Source organism: Acyrthosiphon pisum, chromosome A1 (assembly GCF_005508785.2).
Source record: "Acyrthosiphon pisum isolate AL4f chromosome A1, pea_aphid_22Mar2018_4r6ur, whole genome shotgun sequence".
NCBI classification, from domain to species: Eukaryota; Metazoa; Arthropoda; class Insecta; order Hemiptera; family Aphididae; genus Acyrthosiphon; species Acyrthosiphon pisum.
In genome coordinates this window covers 113059559-113081332 of record NC_042494.1, presented here as the reverse complement: position 1 = coordinate 113081332, position 21774 = coordinate 113059559, and the positions used below count along the sequence as shown (strand labels likewise).

General features: G+C 27.4%; 1 protein-coding gene across 1 annotated transcript in view; it reads left to right on the top strand.

The window, feature by feature from the left end:
• Positions 1 to 1201: 1201 nt before the first annotated feature.
• LOC100167869 (allatostatin-A receptor-like) overlaps positions 1202 to 21774 on the top strand; it is a 228577-nt gene continuing 208004 nt past the window's right edge. The window contains exon 1 of the mRNA XM_029488077.1: positions 1202 to 1704. Coding sequence (XP_029343937.1) covers positions 1552 to 1704 — 153 coding nt within the window. The 5' untranslated portion in view covers positions 1202 to 1551. The remainder of the gene's footprint in view (positions 1705 to 21774) is intronic.

Here is a 21774-nt window from a genome sequence, read left to right as displayed (position 1 = left end):
AAAAAATAACACAGTAGCTTGTTCTAGAATAATTTTCAAAATATTACAAGACTTCATTTCACCTAACATAACCTGTAGTTATAATAATAATTAATATCATGTGCCTACAGCTAAAAAATACTTTGTATGTTTTTCTCGTAATTTTAATGAAAGCTATTGTTTCCATACTAGAGTATACTGTGATTGTTATTTTAACTTTAAAGCCTTAAAAACACTGTATAGAGTTATTAATTGTTAGTTGTTCGACCGAATGACAAAAAAACTAATGACAAAATTGCTCGCCACACATACAAATTTCAACTGATAAAAAATTGATTTTCAAGTTCGTATTTAGCGTTTGCAATACCTGCGCGTATGTTTAACCGTAATTTGAAACTGGTCCAAAATTATATCTTATTTAAAACAGTATATTCGTATAGGTATATATAAGAGTATATGACTTTAATGGATCTAAATCTAAAAGATAGATTTGTATTTTGTTTTTAGAAAAAAGAGCCATTGAAAACGATAGGCGTTTAAATTTATAAATTAACAAATATCTCCTATTTATTCGTACAGGAATAAACACAATAATTAGTCATGACCACTTATTAGCATACTTTTAACTAAGTCTATAACCACCAAACAGTATGGGTTGTGTGTGAGTGGAACTGACACGAGAAAAAAATAATATGCTCTTCCAATTATTTTCTTCTCACTCTCTGCAAAAATACATAACAATTAAAAAGTAAAATAAGCATTATTCCGATATTAATAATTGTGTCCGGTCACATCGTCTGCCGTACCATACAAAACCATATTTAGTTTAGGTGTTATATTATCCGTTATTATCATTATGTAAGTACAGTCAACGGGACCCATACGGACAAAAAAAAAAGGGCTATGCTTCTGTCATCATTGTCATTTGCGTACGAATGTCGTGGGACGGTGGCGGTGACGATGTTACACACTGCCCCGACGACGGAGAGCCCAGTGTTCGAGTGCGTGTCCGAAAACGTGTGAGGGGGTGGGTCGTAGGGGGTCGTTACGGCGCGTGGGTGGATTATATATGTATGTATATATTCCACGGTGGTGTGAGCGTCCGCGGTGCTGCTGCTCGACCATGTGGTGGGTAGGTGGGTAGTCGGGTAGGGGTATTTTGGGGGAGCAGGACAGGGCACGCGTTCAGCGGACGGGGCGTGCGCGAGGTGTTCGTCGCGTTTGATCACCGCGCGATGCGTGTTCGTCGCGCGGCGCCGAGTAAGAGCCACGGCAGTTTGTCGTTGTGCACCGCCAAACGCGTACGCCACGCCGCCGCTAGCCTCTGACCGCGCCGGGGCCGCTCGCCGGAACAATCTACTCGCAAGAGACACGACTCGGACATCACGTGAACTCGTCGTCGCAGTCGTCGCCACTCGGTGCCGCCCTCGAGCCGTCACTGATCCTCTCCGATGATCCGGTGAATTTGATCATCACCGTAAGCCGCTCCCGCACACCGCCTCATCCCTTAAAACCCGTACACAAAAATCCACCCCCGACGACGACAAGACGGGACGCACTCGAGCCACCACCATGAACCCGACCGCTGGCGTGCCCACCGTACTCGAGGATGCCGCCCTGTACAGGTACGAGATGTGCCGGAACATGTCATCGGCCAACGTGCCGTTATGCGTCAACAGCACCGAATTCATCGACTACAACAACACCGACGACGAGATTCTCCAGGTATAAACGCGCGCAGACGGTGGATTCCTGCGAATTTCCCGACCGAAAACCGCGCGTGCGAACGATATACTCTCCCGTTTGTGTCTCATGGCATATCGAATACTAACAGCTTCGGTATTTTTGTAGACTCGTATAATAATATATATTTGCAGAGCTATATAAACTCAGGTTTTAGATACCTCGTGGCGGTGCTACCCTTATTGTATGAACGTATGGTTATATATTATGATATATGAATAATATGTTATGTTATGTATTACTATAATATGTTCATATGTGAATGCTAATGACATTGGTGCGTTGTGCACTGCCTTGTATTGGCCCATTATATGAGATCATCCAATTTAAAAAAAGCTCATCGACATATATGTCGACTTAGACATATAAATATCGGGATGGTACATGTTCATTTTTTTTCGTTACAGGATTGTTGTATCATAATATGCAAAGTAAATGATATACAGTAAACGACCGTTGCACGATAAAATAATATAGTGATATAAAGACTGATGGGACGGTTTAATATAGTTTAACCTCAACGATACAATAGACTATATTAAAATAAGTATAGGTACCGCTGTACCGGTAAAAATGGAATAATGTCATTTTATAAATAATTTTCATAGTGATTTTTGATTTTAAATGGAATTAAAATATTCTCGGTTTTTAATATTCTTCTTATAAAGAAACTCGTGTCGTCAAATTAGTATTGTCACACAGTTTTCTCGGTTAGCAAATGTACACCGTGGACAAGTAAATAATAGTATATTTTTATCTACAGGTACCTAAATAGCTTGCAATTTTTATCCATGGACATTTTTCTAACCCAAAACATAGCACACGAGCTTCAAAAAATTTGTATCACCTATTCGTGTTTTACGCAGAAACCCTATAAGTAGCATACACATCTGAGGAAAAAAACCACGGACACTGTCGTTCTCTCGCTGATATCATTACATGTATTATTATTATTATTCCAGCAGTAATTTTACTGTAGTGAAATATCTATCGTGGTGACGGCATTCCCCTGATATATACAAAAATGTAATATCGTGTGTAAGTTATAGCAGCAGGTAACACGTAATAAATGAAAATACTACAACAGGTTGACTGACAACACGCGGTAGATTATTTTTGCCGACAATCGCTCATACTATCCACATAATATGTCTGTTGTGTTAATACATTTTACAATCGTTCACTTTGATTTAATTAATTTTTTTTTTTTTACTAATTATTATTACTTAGATTGTCTACTATACTGTATACTATAGTTTAGTAGGTAACTGGGAATATTTTCAATATTTTCGATAGCACTACGACACGCCGTGATGGTACTTATCGTTTGTAGCTCCCATTGGTTCTGCAGTGCAATTTTGTCTTTGCGACGCGTATTAAAACTGTAAATAGATACTTCGAAAGGTTTTGCGATGAAAAAACGGATGGCTACGCGTGTTATAGCCATTGAAACATTTGCCACACATACATACATATAATATATACATATAGGTAGGTACCAACTATATTATTATTATAATATTTCCACTCGTAATTGTCGTTACATAGACATAGGCGATTACTTGAAAACTTTAAAGTTTAATCTCTATAAATACCGTGAATTCTTTGGATTTATTAAAATATGCACGATAAATAGTGTTTTTTTTTATGGACACGTTATACTTTATAACGCTCGTAAATGTTTAATAGTGAACAATATTATTTGCGGAGATTTTAATTTTAATTCTATAATTAAAGCATACCAACGAAAAATGAATATTTAAGATCTCGTTAATAAATATTAGTAACTCTTAATTGATAAATAAAAAGTTTTTGATGTACCTACGCCTGCCTAAAATCTATGATCGATTTTCATTGGGTTAGGGTACTACCCAATTTCTTTAGTTGTCTAAAAACTATACTGCCTGCTACCCATAAAATAAATAAGTGTTAATTATATTTATAATAAATAATAATTTAATGTTCTAAAAAATCACCTGATAGTGTTAAAATTGGATTTACTTATATTTCATAAAATGACTAAGTAATATCCCTATTTGTTACCTACTATATAAATTATATCAAATATTTAATGTTAATTAAGTACCTATTTAAAATTGGTTTATTCTGCGTCCTTTTTGTGTAATACAAGTATAATCAAATAAATCATATAATTTGTCAGATTTATCAAAATTAATGAAGAATACTAATAAATAATAATTCTTAAATGTAACAAATGTATAGGCAACATGGTAACTGATAATAAACTGTTTTATGATAAAAAAAAATAATGATTTACTATAAAATAATCATGTTTATTATATTTTAAATCTTAAAAATATGACTGAGTATAATATCTCGTCAGAGATATGGAGACAAAAATTTAGAGGTTGTGAATTAAAAATAAATAATAAAATAAAACCATTTAAAGATTTTGATGAATCATATTACACAAATTTCACCACTAGGTCAATATAAATAAATGAATTACCCAGTGATTTGTGATAATATATGAGAATAATAAAATAATAAATTATAATTATAATTGTATTATAAGTTTTAAAACGGGAATAAACTTTACATAAGTTCAGAAGAAAATCATATTGATTATTCCATTGGTTATACTTAGCTATTTACGTAAAGGACGTGAGAAGAATAATTATTAAGTAATTTTTTTTCTATTATTATTATTTACAATAATATGCCCTAGCCCAGTATATCTACATCTGTGGATATAAACATATTATTGTTTGGACTATTTTAACACGCTTTAAGTTATATTAGTGGTGTTGATACAATAAGAAGATAATAATAATAAATATGTATATAAATATTTAATATGAGTATTTCCTAATTTTTGTTTTTTGGTTCATATTTCATTTATGAAGATGTTTAAAATAATAGTTACAGTAACATAATATCCAGAAAGTGGGATTTTATGTTTATTGATATTATAATATCCGATCAGTTCTTAAATTACAAAATTAAAACAAATTTTCGATTCTGATTAACCAAAATAATTATTTATAAAAACTGAAATTAGAATAAATAAAAATATAAAACTTAATGATAAAATATGATAGTATGTACAAAATAACTATTTAAACAATGTATAAACGATAATAATATATAATTTGCATATAATATCTATTTTAAACAAATTTTAGATTAAAATATTATTAATTTACTTTTCAAGTATAAAAATATTATGTTATATTTTCATCCACATGTATTGTACAATATTTTCCCAAGATAAATATATAATTACAAAAATGTAAATTTATGAAGCTTTAATGACCAACTTTTAAGAAGTAAAATAAAGATCAATTAAAAAAAAGTTACTTTAGTATATTTAATAATTTATTAGATCAAAAATATCTTAAAGATATCATTAAATACACGGTGTATGAATACATTTATGTTGCCATAATGAAATGGCACAGGGTCCATGTTCAAATAATTTCAAACGACATCTCCCGCAATAACACCTGCATGGATAATAATTGTATTCTACAAAGCTCAGTTCGATTATATAAAACACTTCTTCGTAATATATTAGACTTAATAGAATAATAAAATGTATGCTATAAAATATAACAACACGCATTAATACAACAAAAACATATTAAGACTAAGAACAAGACAGTGGCGGATCCAGGGGGGGGGGGGCATTAATGTATGATAATCTTATTGGCATTATATATTTTTGATCCGATAATAAACAACTAGAAATTAAAAAGATTCGTCATGGTAAGGAAACAAAGAAATATTTTTGACAATAATTTAACATCAGTAGGTATTTGTATCAAGTCTGTTTTTTTCAAATAAAGATAAAAATATTGTAAGTACTTAATACTTATATTATCATAATTTATTATGATATAACTATAGCTTAAAGTTTATAATACATCGATATTCGATATACTTTAATACAGTCCATAAATTCAATATTTCAAGTCAGTATATCCTTATACTTTAAAAAAAACTAACTAAAATAACTTGATGTATTGAAAGACGAAATAAATAAAAACTAATTGATTAAATTGTTTTCAAAAACACTACACCTAGCTTAGAGGTCTACATCGTTTTGATTACTTTATGCGTGTGATAAACATGACAGATTATACGTAGGTACGTAATATTATATAAACAACTATTTTTAGTATACATTTTTTCTTCTACTTTCTGAATATTATAAACTATGTATAATACATGATACATGTGTATTACATAAGTTTCAGTAATAAAATGGTTATTGTTTAGATACATATACCTATATATACCTATAAGTGCTTAGTGCACTTATTCATATTGTTATTAAAAAAAATATAAAATTTCAATAATATAATAATATAATTTGTCTTATAGACACATAAAATGTATCATCATTCGTCACCCCATTATTGTTTATGTTTATTTTAATTTTATAAGACTACATTTTATTAGTCTAAAATTGTATAGGTTAGATAACTTTGATACTATTTTTTTATATGTTTAATAATATGTTATTTTTAAAAATATTTCTTTCATAGCTTATATTTTAACAGTCATAACTCATTTTTCTGATTTTTAGATATACTCACAGAGTCACACTGACACAAATTAATAAAATTATAATTCTATAAAACCTTCCTCAACCATAATTATTATATGAATAGATATATCAATGAAATTTAGTAGGCATGTAATATTTAATCAACCTTATTGATTATATTATCTTAGTTGAAACTATACCATTCGTAGGGTATTTTAAATAAACCAAAAAAATCATGAAATTAAAAAATACTATAATTATGTGTTTTCAAAAACATATATTCAAATAATTATTAAAATATGGACTGAACATGTTGTACAGCTATCTCACTGAAGTTTAAAAAAAAATATAGTAGTGGTGTTTTATGACTGTTATTATATATTTTGTGTCATGGTATAACATAGTTAGATTATATACCATAAATACCATATTTTTGTTTTGCATGAACTATAATTTAAAATATAATTTAACTCAACTTGTTAAATATTTATATGAACTGCTTCAGTTGAATTATAAAAAAGACATAGACTTTCAAATTTATATTCTAGCACTTATAAAAATAAGAACTTAATATGTATAAAATATTGTGTTACATAAACAAAATATTCAAAGTATGCTTGAGAAGTTTGGCATTTTGTTGAATATCATATTTCGAAAGTAATTCACAAATTATTGTGTAATACGAATAGTGGGTTTTTAAATTTAAAAAAACTCAGTAACAATGTGTTTAAAACATTTTTATAATTTTTGCATAATATTACATCAGTGGTAAATAACTAATAAAAAAAAATAAACAACTTTTATAAACTTTTGTACCGTAATACGATTTCCATTAAATGTCTGTTGTAATGATAAACAGATCAGAAATGCGTAATAGTTACAAACTTTGTCTACCTACCTATATTCTAATATAATTGTTTTATATATCTACCAACACATTTGTTTTATCTCATAACTGTATAATATTACAAAAATATTTTGAAATAATATGAACTTAAAGTTATCAATGAAGTGGAAATTTAATTATTTTGAAATTATAATTTATTGTTATTTTAAATCATGTGAACAGACATAAGGAATGTTTCCGTTTAGCGTGAGGATATAAAGATTATAAGCAACTAGTTTTTTTTTTTTTTTAAGAAATATCAGTAATCCTGGTCTTACTAAATACCATTCAGAATCGTGTTTTTTATATGATTATTTATCATTGTTTTAAAACTGAAAATCACAGAATACATTAACACACCCCCTGCAGCATCTGCTGTTTTTTAATGTAGTACAAAAGGAAATTATAGAGCATTAATGCTTAACATTTTAAAAATTAATAAAATTATAATTTATGCATAAAAAGTATTATTATACTTTACTATAATGAATTCATCGTGATTATTAAACATGTCCTCTACTTTGAAAGAAATTATCGTGTCATATTCTAAATAATTAAATTTTAAAACTTATATCAACTACACTTTCATAGAATTTTATTATTGTCATATTATTTAGATTATCAAATTTTGTAAGGTTTTTAATTGAATATTAAATATCCAATATCCATGTTTGTGAAATTTACTTATGTCTAATAATTATTATGGTTAAAATTAATTGTTAAAACTTAATATGGGATTATGTACATTGTTCTCATTTAGTGAGATTCTTTCGATTAAAAAATAATACTCGTAGAATGTAGCGAAACTGTACATGCAGCTGGTGTCATTACTTAAATATCGTAGTTAGATGCAGGTGGATGTTCATTATACTACTTGTTGGTGTGCAGATGAGAACAAGATGGCCATTAATTTTATAAATGCAAAGGACTTTAATTGTCTATCATTTATACAATACATTAAAAAACACAGCACTAACTGTAAAATGTATGGTCAAATATTAGAGCCAGTGTATACGCTGGCTATATATTAGAACGTTTAAAATAATAATATGTAATATATTAACTATTGTACTATACATAATTTATTATTATACATCTGTCTTTGGCATTTGCGTCCATGTTCAGGCCATTTACAGGTTTTACTGATTTGAAAGTTCCGGTCATCATAAAATAGAACAGTTTTGAATTTAGTATCAACCTAATTCAGTTTTACTGATGTAATTCTATTGTTTTTTTGGTTTGGCCTGCTTTTGAGCCCGCGGCAGTTTCTTGGAGTCCCATCCAATTTGAGTTGATTGACAAGATATAGGAATCAGTCACAGCCTTTTATATAAAAAAAATCAGTCCAAAATTGGGTCTTATGTACAACGACCGTTATCTCTTTCGTTTGTCTCTAGATGATAATATATCAATAGATGTATGTCTAAAAAATCTAAAAAGAGTTTTTCCGAAATATTAGTGTTTTTTGTTCGAGTTAATGAACGTGACTATGTGACCGTCCAGAATATTAATGTTCATGTTGAAATTCGAAAAAATTTCAGATCTAACACTTCTGCTAGTGTATAGCTTTTTTATGGAAAGTTAATATGTAAATTAATAATTTGATTACTTACTTTTGTATTATACCTACAACACATCCACTTGTTTAAAATGTTAAAAGTAGGTATGTTACAGTTTCGCTTATTATTTTAATCTGCACTTACGTTAGTGTACGTAAAATACATATTTTAAATATTGTTGTAATTGGACTTGGATATATTATACAAATTAAATATATGGGTACAATAGTCAATAAATAATATTCTTGCTGTAGGTGTATTAGTATTTTACAACGAAAAAAGATCCCCTATATACTAATATCAACATGGCAAGCTTTTAGTAAACAATTTAAAATATATATCTAATATATAATACCTACATTATTAAATGATATTATGTTATTTAAAAAATATGAATACAAAAAATATATGTTAAAAAAGAAACGTGTAAAATACTAAAATTGAAAATTTTTCAAACTTAAAAGATTCAGAACTATAAAAGTATAAACCAAAGAGACAAAATTATTTTTGATCATGTTTAATTATTATCTCATGCTCACTTACATTGCCAGGCAAATTTGTGGGTATTAATCTATTGTATTTAAGTATTTAACAAATTATTCTAAAAGCCGATACGCAGATATTTAATAATAGGTACTTTTACGTTTTTATAACAGCATGTTATAACAGTTTTGACGACATGAAATAATATAATAATTATATTTCCTATAAAACACAATATAATTATATTCTTTGCTATTTTTCTATGCTTCGTATTATATATCTTGATACAATTCTTAGTGTTTCATTTGTAGTCTAATTCAAGGCTGGGCAAGTTAAACTCGCTAATATAGAACAATTTAATTTGAGTTTAAAATTAAAAAGCAGTTACATTTTTAAAATTAAATATTTACAATCCACGCCAAAGCACAAAAACAAAAATATATTATATAAATCTTAAAAACAAATAGTATATATTTTAATACAGTTAAGAGTAATTAATAGAAAAATAAAATGAAGGAAGACCGCTAATGTTTAATCCAAACAGAATTATTCATATAGAAACATCAAATTTTAAATCAATTTCATGTATGAAAAACAATTAACTTTACGTGACTATTAAATTAATTAACTGATTAAAATATTAAAACACATTTTAAATCGCTAAGTTATAAGTTACTTTAAGAGAAGTAACTTGTTACATAACTTACTTAAAAGTAACTTAACTTTTTAACTCGTTAATGTTCGCTTTTTAGTTTATACTTTATACCTAATTATGCAGATTGTAATATTGATAGATGTAGATATAATGTATATGTAATATTTTAAATTAAAAAATGAAAAATGTTAAGGTTTGAGAAATTAAGATACCACAACCATACAAACTTATACACGTAGTGTCGTAGTCCATGATGATTAATTATGAATTACATATTTTCTGAGACCATAATATCGCTATGTGCACTAAGTTACAATGTTACATAATATAAATACAAATACCTACCTAATAAGTGAGTAAAATAATTAGTATAATGCCTAAATGCCATAATAATACGCCTACAATATATCACACAGATGTTCATATAATATTATTGAAGAAATCGTAATCGTATATAAGTTTTATTCACTTTTATAAAATGAATAAATCATGCTAACATAACGCAAAATTGTTGTATTTCTTTTTATTTCATGAAGTAGATGATACGAATTTCCATTTCATGAAATGGATAAGAATTATTGTCCATATTATATATACCAACACCATACTCATTTTCACCTCAAAGATACATTTCATGAATGGGATATCCCGTTCATGAAAAAACGTTTTCACTAAATGGATGTGACACATTATTATATACATATATATTTATAGACACTAGGAGGTATATCATGTGTGATATACGTATGTATATTATAAGGAGTGAAAACATTGAAAATATTTGTACATATTTTATGACGTGAACTATTTACTGATATCTTCAAATTGCGTAAAGTAAAACAAAATATTGCTCATTGGAGAATTTATTAATGTATATACCTATTATGCCTTATACAGATACAATAGGTACCTAAATAAATAATAAATATTCCATTAATTTGTGTTTTTATAATTATTGCACTGTTTTTTTTTTTTTTTTTTATCACAATAGGTGATTAATACAATATTAATATAAGTAAACAATATTACGCTAATACTGCATGATCGGTATTAAATTATAAAATACCTACCCATCCCAATAATTGAAATGTAATCCAAAAGGTTCAGGAATTAAGTATTTATTGGACACACAATACTACATAATATGCACATACTAATCTGCAGTGTGCTTGCAGGGTTATGGAATTGGAATGTATATAAATGCATTACGGAAATGTCATTTGCGTAACTGCCTCCTATTAACAACGTCGGATCACAAGTTCTAATTTAAAATAGGGGCGAGTAAGTTGGTCATTTTATGCTGAGAGGAAACGGCCACGGAGGTTGAATCAAATGAGCGTTAGTGATAATGACCAGATGGCTGATTAATATAATTAAACCAACAACGATAGTGAATTATGTGGTGTTTATGGGTCCCACAATATATTGTGATATTCTAGATACTTGATAAAGATGCCTACGTAATATTATTATACAGTTTCAAATTTGGGTGCACCCTAACTGCGCACGAACAGTCGCCGTATTATAAAAAAGTGTCGTAACTCCGCAACAAGATATTTTTATTTGCTTATAGTACGTATTATTATCAATCTATCATTTTAAAATACCGTTACATATTATTATTAAACTAGGTACATAAGTAATGATAAAACAAATACATACAGTATATCTGTATATAGAATAATACATAAATTAATATAATTTAATTTAAAATAATCATGGGTACATACATTATAATATACCTACCTACCTATTATAAATAAAAATTAATTTGTATTTAATAATTCATCTACATAAGAAGTATATATACCTATTAAATATTAACTATAGTAAATTTCTATTTATTAATGAAACAAATAGTAAACGAATGCTTGTCATTTAATATATAATTAGATAAAATAATCATTTAAAAATAAAATACGTTATTGCGCAATGCTAAACATTCTACAAAGTCATAACTATGAATTTTATTATCATTGCACAATGTTATTTTTTTTAATTATAAAATTTAAAATTAATTTTCTGTTGAGGTCTAATTACCCTTAGTTCAAGCAAAAAATGTATACAACTGTTATTAGCAGAATTCGTTCATGTGTAAGAATTCGTCTGCATAGCTAATACATTTTTTATGAGAATCACTATATGGGGATGTTCCGAAAATGCACATGAAAAGAATCACAGTAATATTTATCGTTCTCTCCAATATTTTGTTTCTCTATTTTACCCCTAACAATGGATGGAAATGTTGCATCATTTTTAAATTATGTTTGTAAGATAATTAAGTTCTTTTCATTTTATACAGTTTATCTAGCAACAAATTTGGTATTGATGTTTCCATGTGAATGCGTACCTGATTTTGTGAGAAAAAAACATGGTCAACACTAATTGTAATCGAATTCAGCTTTATGATGATTTGTCAATGCATTTCCATCCGTTTTCCATGGATTTTAATTCGATATATTATGTACAATACTTGAATTTATTTTTGGTCGACATACGTCATAACTCATAAAATTGATTTCACTGTTCATATTTAATGTATTATCTAATAATTAATATTGAAATATTTTGTAAAACTATTTTCGTGATCGCAGTCACAAACTACGATGTTTACAGTACTGTACTCACGAAAACGTGTGAAATTAATTGGTACACAATCCTTAGATATGGCTTTGCAGATTATAATTTAATTTAAATAATAATTAAACGTGATTTTACACCGATATCTTAATAGTTCCCGTGCTTATTAATTATAATCTTCTAAGGCAGATTCATTTGGGTCCGATTATAATATTAAATTGGATGCAAATATCGAGTATTTATTCGAGCTTTGATCGCTCGAAAAATATAGATCTGTGCGAACCTGCGGTTATTTTTGTATTATTCTTATTGCAAATATTTAATACCAAATTGAAAATAAAGTATATTTAATGTTTTATAAAATTAAACTTAATTAAACTTCTAATGTTGTGGCTTGTACATAATATTTATCAAAATTATTTTAAGAAGTATTATTTTTGTTGGTACCTACCCTTATGTAATAAATGCTTAATGATATTAGATTGAAATGGATGAAAATAATTCTTAAAAAGCAATACATTAACATTACTATTTTTATTCAGAAATATAAAAATGTAAATATTCGTAATTTTCCATTTAAAAAAGAAAAGAAAAAAGGAATATAAGAAAATAATATTTTCTTTGATTCAAAATAATGTTAAATAAATAATATATTTTGATTTATAGAATTAATGATTATTAACGTTGAAGTTATAATGAAAATTAAATGCACATAATCACTGCAATATATTAGATATCTATTTACTATAATGTAGGTATTAATAATGACCTAATGTGGTTGTATTTGTTTTACATTAAAAAAATGATAATAAAATGAATCAATCAATGGTATGAGTATTTTTCATATTTTCTAATGGTATATGGTTTTTAAATGGTTTATTAATAATTAATGTTCATTGATTTTATCGTGGTTCAATCACATAGGTACATTTTGAATTTAGTATGTATAAATATGACAATATTGGATTTTGCTTGATTAAAATACAATCGTTTCATGCTAACTGTGCTTATTTATAATACTAATTATCAATGTAATGTAGTTTCGCGTTAGCAGAATTGGATTGTTTTGTTCATAATGTAGGTACATCTATAGATATATTATTATATGTTGTTGTATCCTTTTATTTAACACACTTGTAAGTTATAACAGTAGGCAACTACAGATATAATCATAATATAGGTATATAATTTAAAAATAGTTTGAATTTTGTAATCATAACCTATTATAGGTACCGGAAAAGTAATTTTTATTAACATTTTAAAGACGTTAATAATCTCACTTGTATACTATATAATATTATAATATTGTATTCATATCATGCGATGTAAGGTTTATTTAAATTATATTATGTAGTTTACATTTAATTTGTGTAGTTTTTATTTTAAAAGTGCATGTTTTTAAAAACCTTACCTAACCTCGAAAAACTTGAATGGACTAGCTCGATTTATTTGTCAATGTTAATTATTTTCTTAAAATGATGTTAATATAGACTTATGTTACGCAGTTATCATTGAGTTCTAAAATGTGTCATTAAATAATTATCATATTACTACTATTTTTATTAATATCGTGATTTGTGGCTACTTTGATCACTTGAAATTTATTGATAATAAAGATAGTTTAAAATAGATTATTCAACCCTTTTTTTACATGAATTATGTTTATTTTTTTATTTATTAATTCAAGTTTGTTTTCCAGATTTAAATTATCATATTATCCCAAGGTAGCTAGTACTTACTATGAATTTGTTCAAGTAAAATGGATATATGGATTATAGATGCTTATTCATTTGCTTTAATTAAAATTACAAATTTACAACGGGAAGACTGGATACAATACTATAATTATTATAATTTATAACACTGCCAATGTTTTTAACCATAAAAAATATAAAAATTTTCCAGTTTTAATACAGTTTACTGAATAATATCTCATTATCAACAAACTGAAATCGTGTATATTTTATAAACTAAATAACAAAAGGTGTTTATGACAACGAAAAGTAAAAAATCACAAGTTTTCTTTTGTGAGTCAACATATGTGTTTTAATTATTTATTTAATGTGCATAATATGAAAAAAAAAATTTAAAAAAAAATAGTACACTTTAAATCGGCTTTGTTGTAAAAGCTCTGCCTAGTTTATAATTGTTTCAATGGACTATGATATTCAGATGAATTAAATGTGGACAATAAATTGTAAAATTTAATCTGGGGACAATCGTAACATTAAATTACCTATACATTACTTTTATCTAAAAGTATTTGATAGGTATTTAATTATCTATGTTAAAAAAATTATTTTGTCAAGTAATGCCATAAGGCATCGCTTAAGTGATACCTACCCAATTTTATGTAATATAAAAATATAACATAAATATTTATCAAAATGTATATGCTTTTTATTAATTTGTTAAAAAATTAAGAGAATAGCGATTTTTGGATTTAGTTTATTTGTTGCGTTTTTGTTAATTTATTTGTTATTAAAAAGATTTACGTAATATTACAGAATGCAATTTTAGCACTTTAAAACACATGTATTACATATTACCTATTGTCTCTGGCACTGTTAGAATTGTCCCTGTACCTTCTTGGTACCTAATAAATAATTTATTTTAATAACAGTTTATTAACAACTTAAAAAAGTTAAAGCTCAATACTAATCTTTTTATGAAGGTAATATTTTACTTTACTGATTAAAAATATAATCAAACAAAAAAAGTTTGATTTCTGTTTAAAGTAAATTATTTCATGATAATTGTTACGACCATAACCAGTATCCTTACTGCTATAGCATAATAATATTTTCTTTATCGTGTTTAAAATTTAAATATTAACTATGAACTGTGAATTAATATGAAGCAACTCAACTAACTAACGATTGAAATACAATCCTTTGATTTTTTTTTTAAAGCATCTTCTGCAAGGGTATTAGCTAGCGCTATATTTTTTTACATTAGAAATAATAATAAATTGAATTTCCATTACATTACACAACATTAGATTACATTTATTACTTAATTACTATTATATTTGTACATTGTTTTCTTAGGTAATATTATTAATAAGATGACGAAGTTCTGTTTCATTGATGAAATTCATTAGTTTTTCGGATGTCTCGGTAGTGGGTACAAGTATCTCATATACTAAAGTATCCCGTAGTTATTGTTTGATGCATATTTCATTGAACGGGTGACATTCAATCCATTCTTTGTCAGTTTGTTAATGAATGGTTACTTTAGAAACTGAATTCACGTCCGTAAACTAAATTGTAAGTCTACATTTTGTATTCAACCGTATACTCTAAATCAATTGAACCCAAAAAAACCCCTTATCCAATTTTCTCCTAGAAACCACCCTCATATTTCTAGATTGAAGAATTTTTACTGTTCCATAAGGGGATGACAGACACGTATAAAAAGAAGAACGAAACTAATACAATTCTAGTCTAGAATCTAAAACATGTAAACTGGAGAAAATGTAATGTAATTTAGAAAATATTTACAAATTATTTTAATCATGTATAATACCTACTAGATAACTTATCAATCCATAAAATACGATTACTAAAATACATTATCTATATAAGTAATTGGTACCTAATTACCTACTAAGAACCATGTATCAAACAATTTGTAATATTAATTATTATTATATTATTATAAACATACAAATCTGAAAGGAATTAAAGGTAGTACGATTAAAGGTAGCAAGTTTTTATCTCTCTATTGAAAAACATTTAATTGTAATGTGATAAGAAAATACAGAAGTATTTGTTTATTATTTGTGATGAATTGATAGTACTCCTGCACTAAGAAAAATAGATTCATTTAGTAAGTAATATAATCTCTAGAATTATCGGATTTTAGTGCTAAAAAATGTTTTTAGATTTACAATTAATTTAATAAACCATACGGTAAGTTCCCATGAGAAAAAAAATAACACTTTACGGCCTTGATAACTGTGATTACCTACGTGTTAGTTAGTAACTAAGTACCTCAAGAGTTGTATACGTATTATTGCAGTGCCATATATTTGGGCATACAAAAAAGTTTTAAAAGTAAGATGGTAAAAAAAGTACCAAGTAAAAAAAAAGAGTGAGGCGAGTACACCAGTAAAAATGAAACATGTACAGGTTGATTCGAGAGGTCGATGAACTATCATAAATAAATGAAGGGACATTGGACAACGTGTGAGTATGGTGTTTATATGTTTATTTTATGTTTACCGTGGGGGTAGCATGCAACATGTGTTAACCGGTGAACGATATACACGAAATATAATTCAGTAACAAATATGCCGTGGAGCAGTTTTGTAACACAAAAATGTGGACCTTCCCCAGTAAACCTGAAAAATGGGCCCCTGATATTGTTCTCAGGTACAACATAAGCAGAGTGTAAGACACACTCAGCTTATTTTATTAGTTTCATAATATAAATGGATTTTTAAGTTGGTTTTAATTAAAACTGCGTTAGGTCAGTCTGAAAAAAAAAATCTGTATTTATTATTATAATAATTTAATTAATTTATAAGTAATAGTTAAGTTAACAATATAGAAGTTCTTTAATGGTTTAAGATTTTTTTTAGAGTGATAAAAGCTTTATCGTTTATCATCATTGTACGTTTTTTCGAATATGGGTCACGGATAAAAAAATATTTTGTCGGAAAACGATCGGATAAGATAAGAGTATTCACTATATATTAGCTATATTTTACTGTACGTTGTACACTGACATGCACATTATAACTATTATAGCTTAGATGAAAACAAATTTAATTTAAAAAAATGTTAATTCTTCAATATTATTTTTATTTTTTTATCAAGTTCAATTATTACTTTACAAGTCAAGATATATAATATAATGGTTTTAATCGACGGTCTTGATATAATTTGTTATTGAGTTAGGTCCACAACTTTATATTTCTATAACAGCCGAAGACGCATTAGACAAATGGGCAAAAATGAAAAGAAAATATAGTTTTATACTTTAATTAGTTTAGTATACTATTTTGAAATATAGTGTATTATAAGTACACGTTTTATTAAAATCTATAGGACATTGATATAATTTCATAACCATAGGCGTAACTTATATGTTTTTGAATTTAAGGGGTTGGAGTTTTGCCTTCATTTTATTTCATACTCTTATGTTCTTTTTTTCAAACGTAAAAATAACTACTTTCTTATGTAGGTTATGTTGTTTTCCACTTATCCCCCCACCATATAAAAGTGTTGTTTGTAATACTGTACTTAACCTACTATTCTAGTACGTTTTTTAAAATCATTTTGTGGTTTCCACATATTATTATGTGTGTACCTACATGATTATTTTATAGATCTGTTTTTAGGTGTGGGAATGTATGTATTTTTGTGTACTTACAACTTACCTCATCCTTAACGTCCACTCATATATCTGTAATAGGTCTAATAGGACGATCACCTTATATTGTGGCCGCAGAGATTTCTTTCCTGGAATAGGCTTGGTACCGTTATATATTTTAAATTAGCAATTTGTAGTTTGCGTCGTCTTGGTACATCATTTTAGAAGATGGGTGTGATGGACAATACAATATTATTAGTGCTACACTGTGAAGTTCTGGCTTATCGACCATAGATTATGAATGATTATTCCTTGGTATTTCTAAATTCTAATATTAAGGATCTTATCGACTAAAGATTGTAACCAGGAGTTTGGATGTTTGAATATTAAACAAATGAAACTTAATTATATAAATAACAGTCTTACGTTAATAAGTTATTAGCTCAAGATATACGTCGTTAAGTGCTTAATGTATGTATTTGAATAGTAAGGATTTCGTCATGACTACAGTGTTAATAATGGTTGATAGAGATCCTTATGTCAGCTTTATATATTATAAATATATTCTGGATATCATCTGTGTCAGGACTTGGTACCCGGCAGATGCACTATGGGGATGTAACTACCTACGTGTGTGATTCCTTATCTCATAATATGGTCATATTAGACTAGTAGAGTTTACTATTAAATTTTTGTTTCAACGATTCAACATGTATATGGATAACATTTTCTTGTACTACAAAATAAAATATTATGGAAAGATGTTCTTGTATGGAAAACCGAGTAAAAAATACATATAATATATACGCATACCGTATATCCCTAGATGATGTATTCTTTGGATAGGTATACCTAGTCTTTTATACGTATATTTAAACGACGTGATAAAAGTAACAAATACAATATTCATAAGTTGTGGACACTATGAGAACTATGCGCGTCTATGCATCAATTTCATGGAACGTTTCAGTGCGAGTGAAATGAAGTAAACCACGTGTATTATGTAAAAAATAAATAAAAAAATTCTTTTTTCATCCAAATTCACACCCGGAGCTATGTAATAAAGATATATATTTTTTCTTGGCATAGCACACTGGAATATTTATAAAAATAAAAAAACCACTGGCACTGCAAGGTGGACTTTATGCGGTCACGGCCGGTTCCGGTTCGGTCCGTGGTCGGGTCGTCTGCGGGGTAGACGGACCGCCATAATCCCCCGGACGAATCTCATAAGTCGTCTAACCACCGCTGGAAGGACAAAAAGGGACTAATATAACGCAAATGCTCGCGTATGTAGGTATGGAATTATATTAAAAATCTTTAATACGATGTTTGTCGTCTGGAATATAGCGTTTCAGCGAATAGTAAAAATACCTTTATAATTGTAGAAATTAAAAACGATTTGAATACAATAATAACAATAAACCCATTAAAAAAATGTATTTATCCGGGTATTTAAAAAAAAATATATAAATAAGTAAATAGCTTGTATTGGCGTATAGTTGCGCACGGGTTCAGCTTTCATTATATTTGAAACCTACGCATTTACGAATACCAAAAAACGGCTAACATTCGGTCAAGGCCTTTGCTCACAGTTTTGCGCTGCTGGTTTCACTAAAACCGTTGATTATTTTTTATGTGCCGATTTAAAAACGGCGTATACAACAAACAATAGTTTTTTCTATTCAGATGTTTTCGAGGGTTTAACTACCTTTCCAACAAATAAAATACTAAATCCAACATAGCTATAGTCATAAAATAAAATAATATATTATTTTCAATTATAATATATTCTCATATCTCATATTATATAAAATATAAAATAATTAATATTTAAAAAGTATCATAGAAATCACCTGAACCCCCTGCCACAATATGATAGTATTATAGTAATATTAATAACTCATATAAAGCACCAATAGATATCATAATCGTAGTCTAAGCAATACAGAAATATCATATTATGGCGTTCTATCATAATAACACTTTTACGTGTACCAGAGGTAGTGTTTGAAGTATGAGAAATATTTCACCTAGTTGTGAAATATTGGATTTTTATTAACTATTTCATTTTTATTTTAAATTCTGAGTGGAACGATGAATGTATTGATTTTACAATGATGTGTGTTTTTTTTTTTTTTTTATTATTATTTTTGTGTCTGTGTACACGATAAGTAGTCGAAATAATGCTACGATTTTCAACTTCAGTATCTTGTTCGATCAGAAAGTGAATATCGTTGGTGCATTGAGGAGGTAAAAATTTAAATTTCCCAGTAGTTTTCAAAAGCGCCGGGAAAAACAAAAGAAAAATTAAGGAAAAACGGGAATTTTTACGCAAAATCGATTTATCACAAAATTGAATTTGGTTTTTGGTGTAACTTTAAAAAAAATGACCGGAGATACATGAAATTTTGACTGAATGTTTATCTTAGCATTTTCTATACACTTTAAAATTTTCAAAATATTTTGATTTATTTTGAGCTCTTTACGGACATTTTCATTTTCCATTTTATTTTTAGTTTTTTTTCTAAAAATATCAATACAATTTTATTTGTTGGATAAAAAAACTTGAAAATTTAATAGAAGGCTCCTAGTATATTGTTTCAAAGGCAGATGAAAAATATTAAAAATCGTTAGTCACAGTTTTTTTTTATAAGCATTTAAAGTTCAAAAAATGACAAAATATGGAAAAATCACGAAAATTTGCAAATTATTTCGAGTTAGAAATTCATAAAAATTTTTCTTTTTAAATCTAAGATATGAAAATGTAATACAAGATTCCTTATAAGATTATCTACCTTTATCAAACAAAAAATATCTATAAGAAAGTCAAATTAAATTTTTATGATCGTTTGAAATTCAAATTTTTACAACATTGGATATTCACTCGATTTCTCATGTAGCGATTTCCTTATTTTGTTGTAATTCAAAAACGAATAACTGCAGATACATGAAAATTTTACTGAATGTTTATATTAGCATTTCCTATACACCATAAAATTTTGAAAATAATTTGATTCTTTTTGAGCTATTTACAGACATGGTCAGTTTTAAATTTTTTTAGTTTTTTTTTCTATAAATATCAATAAAGTTTTATCAAGTTTTATCAATTTTGACAAAATTTATCAAATGTTCAATTTTTGTATCTAAGAATTGAAAATTTAAAACAAGATTCCACGTAAGTAATTAATTCTGTTACCAAAAAATCTAAAAAATACATTTACACAGTTTATTTTTATAGTCATTTTAAGTACAAATTTGGACGAAATTACATATTAAAAACCTAGGATAACTATTTTAGTTATTTTGTTGTGATTGTATAATATTATTCGTGGGTACTTGAAACTTCTAAAGTATACTATTATGTATCTATGATAGTACCACGGTTTTTTGTTGATGTATAACGAGTTATAAGTACCTAATAGATATTATGATATGATTAATTTGGAATTTATTATAGGTACCTATTATAGGTCAATTTTTTTTTAATACCATAGATAAGTATATATATGTCTAATACATAGACTGATATACCGTCTCCGCTCAGAATCGTTTTTCTTATACAGTGATATTATATCATTGAATTCAAATTTAATACTGTCCATTATACAGTGACCCACTTCTAACCTACTGTACAGCAGAGCGACATCCACTTACCCACCTTTTTTTTATTTTTTTATCAAGTTTTCAATTCGTTTTTCACAATTTATTTTTGAACCAAACGTAAATTGTAATAAATAATAATATACATTAATCATTGTTAAAATAAAACCAGCATACAGAGTAGGTACTAGGTAGGTAGGTACATAGTTTTCTTTTGTTTAGATTAATTATTTTTTTATGTACATGTAGATTGGTGGACCAGGTAAGACGTTTGTCGAATGTTATTCCTAGATATTTAGGTTTTATAGTGAAATGGGTATTTGTGTATTATTAAAGGTTACATTTGGAAAATGTCCATTTATTGATAAAGTTGTACACAGATATAATTGTATTAACTTTAAAGCGCCATTTGGTGTACCAGTCGTCCAGGTTATTTATGTGCCTGAGGTTATCA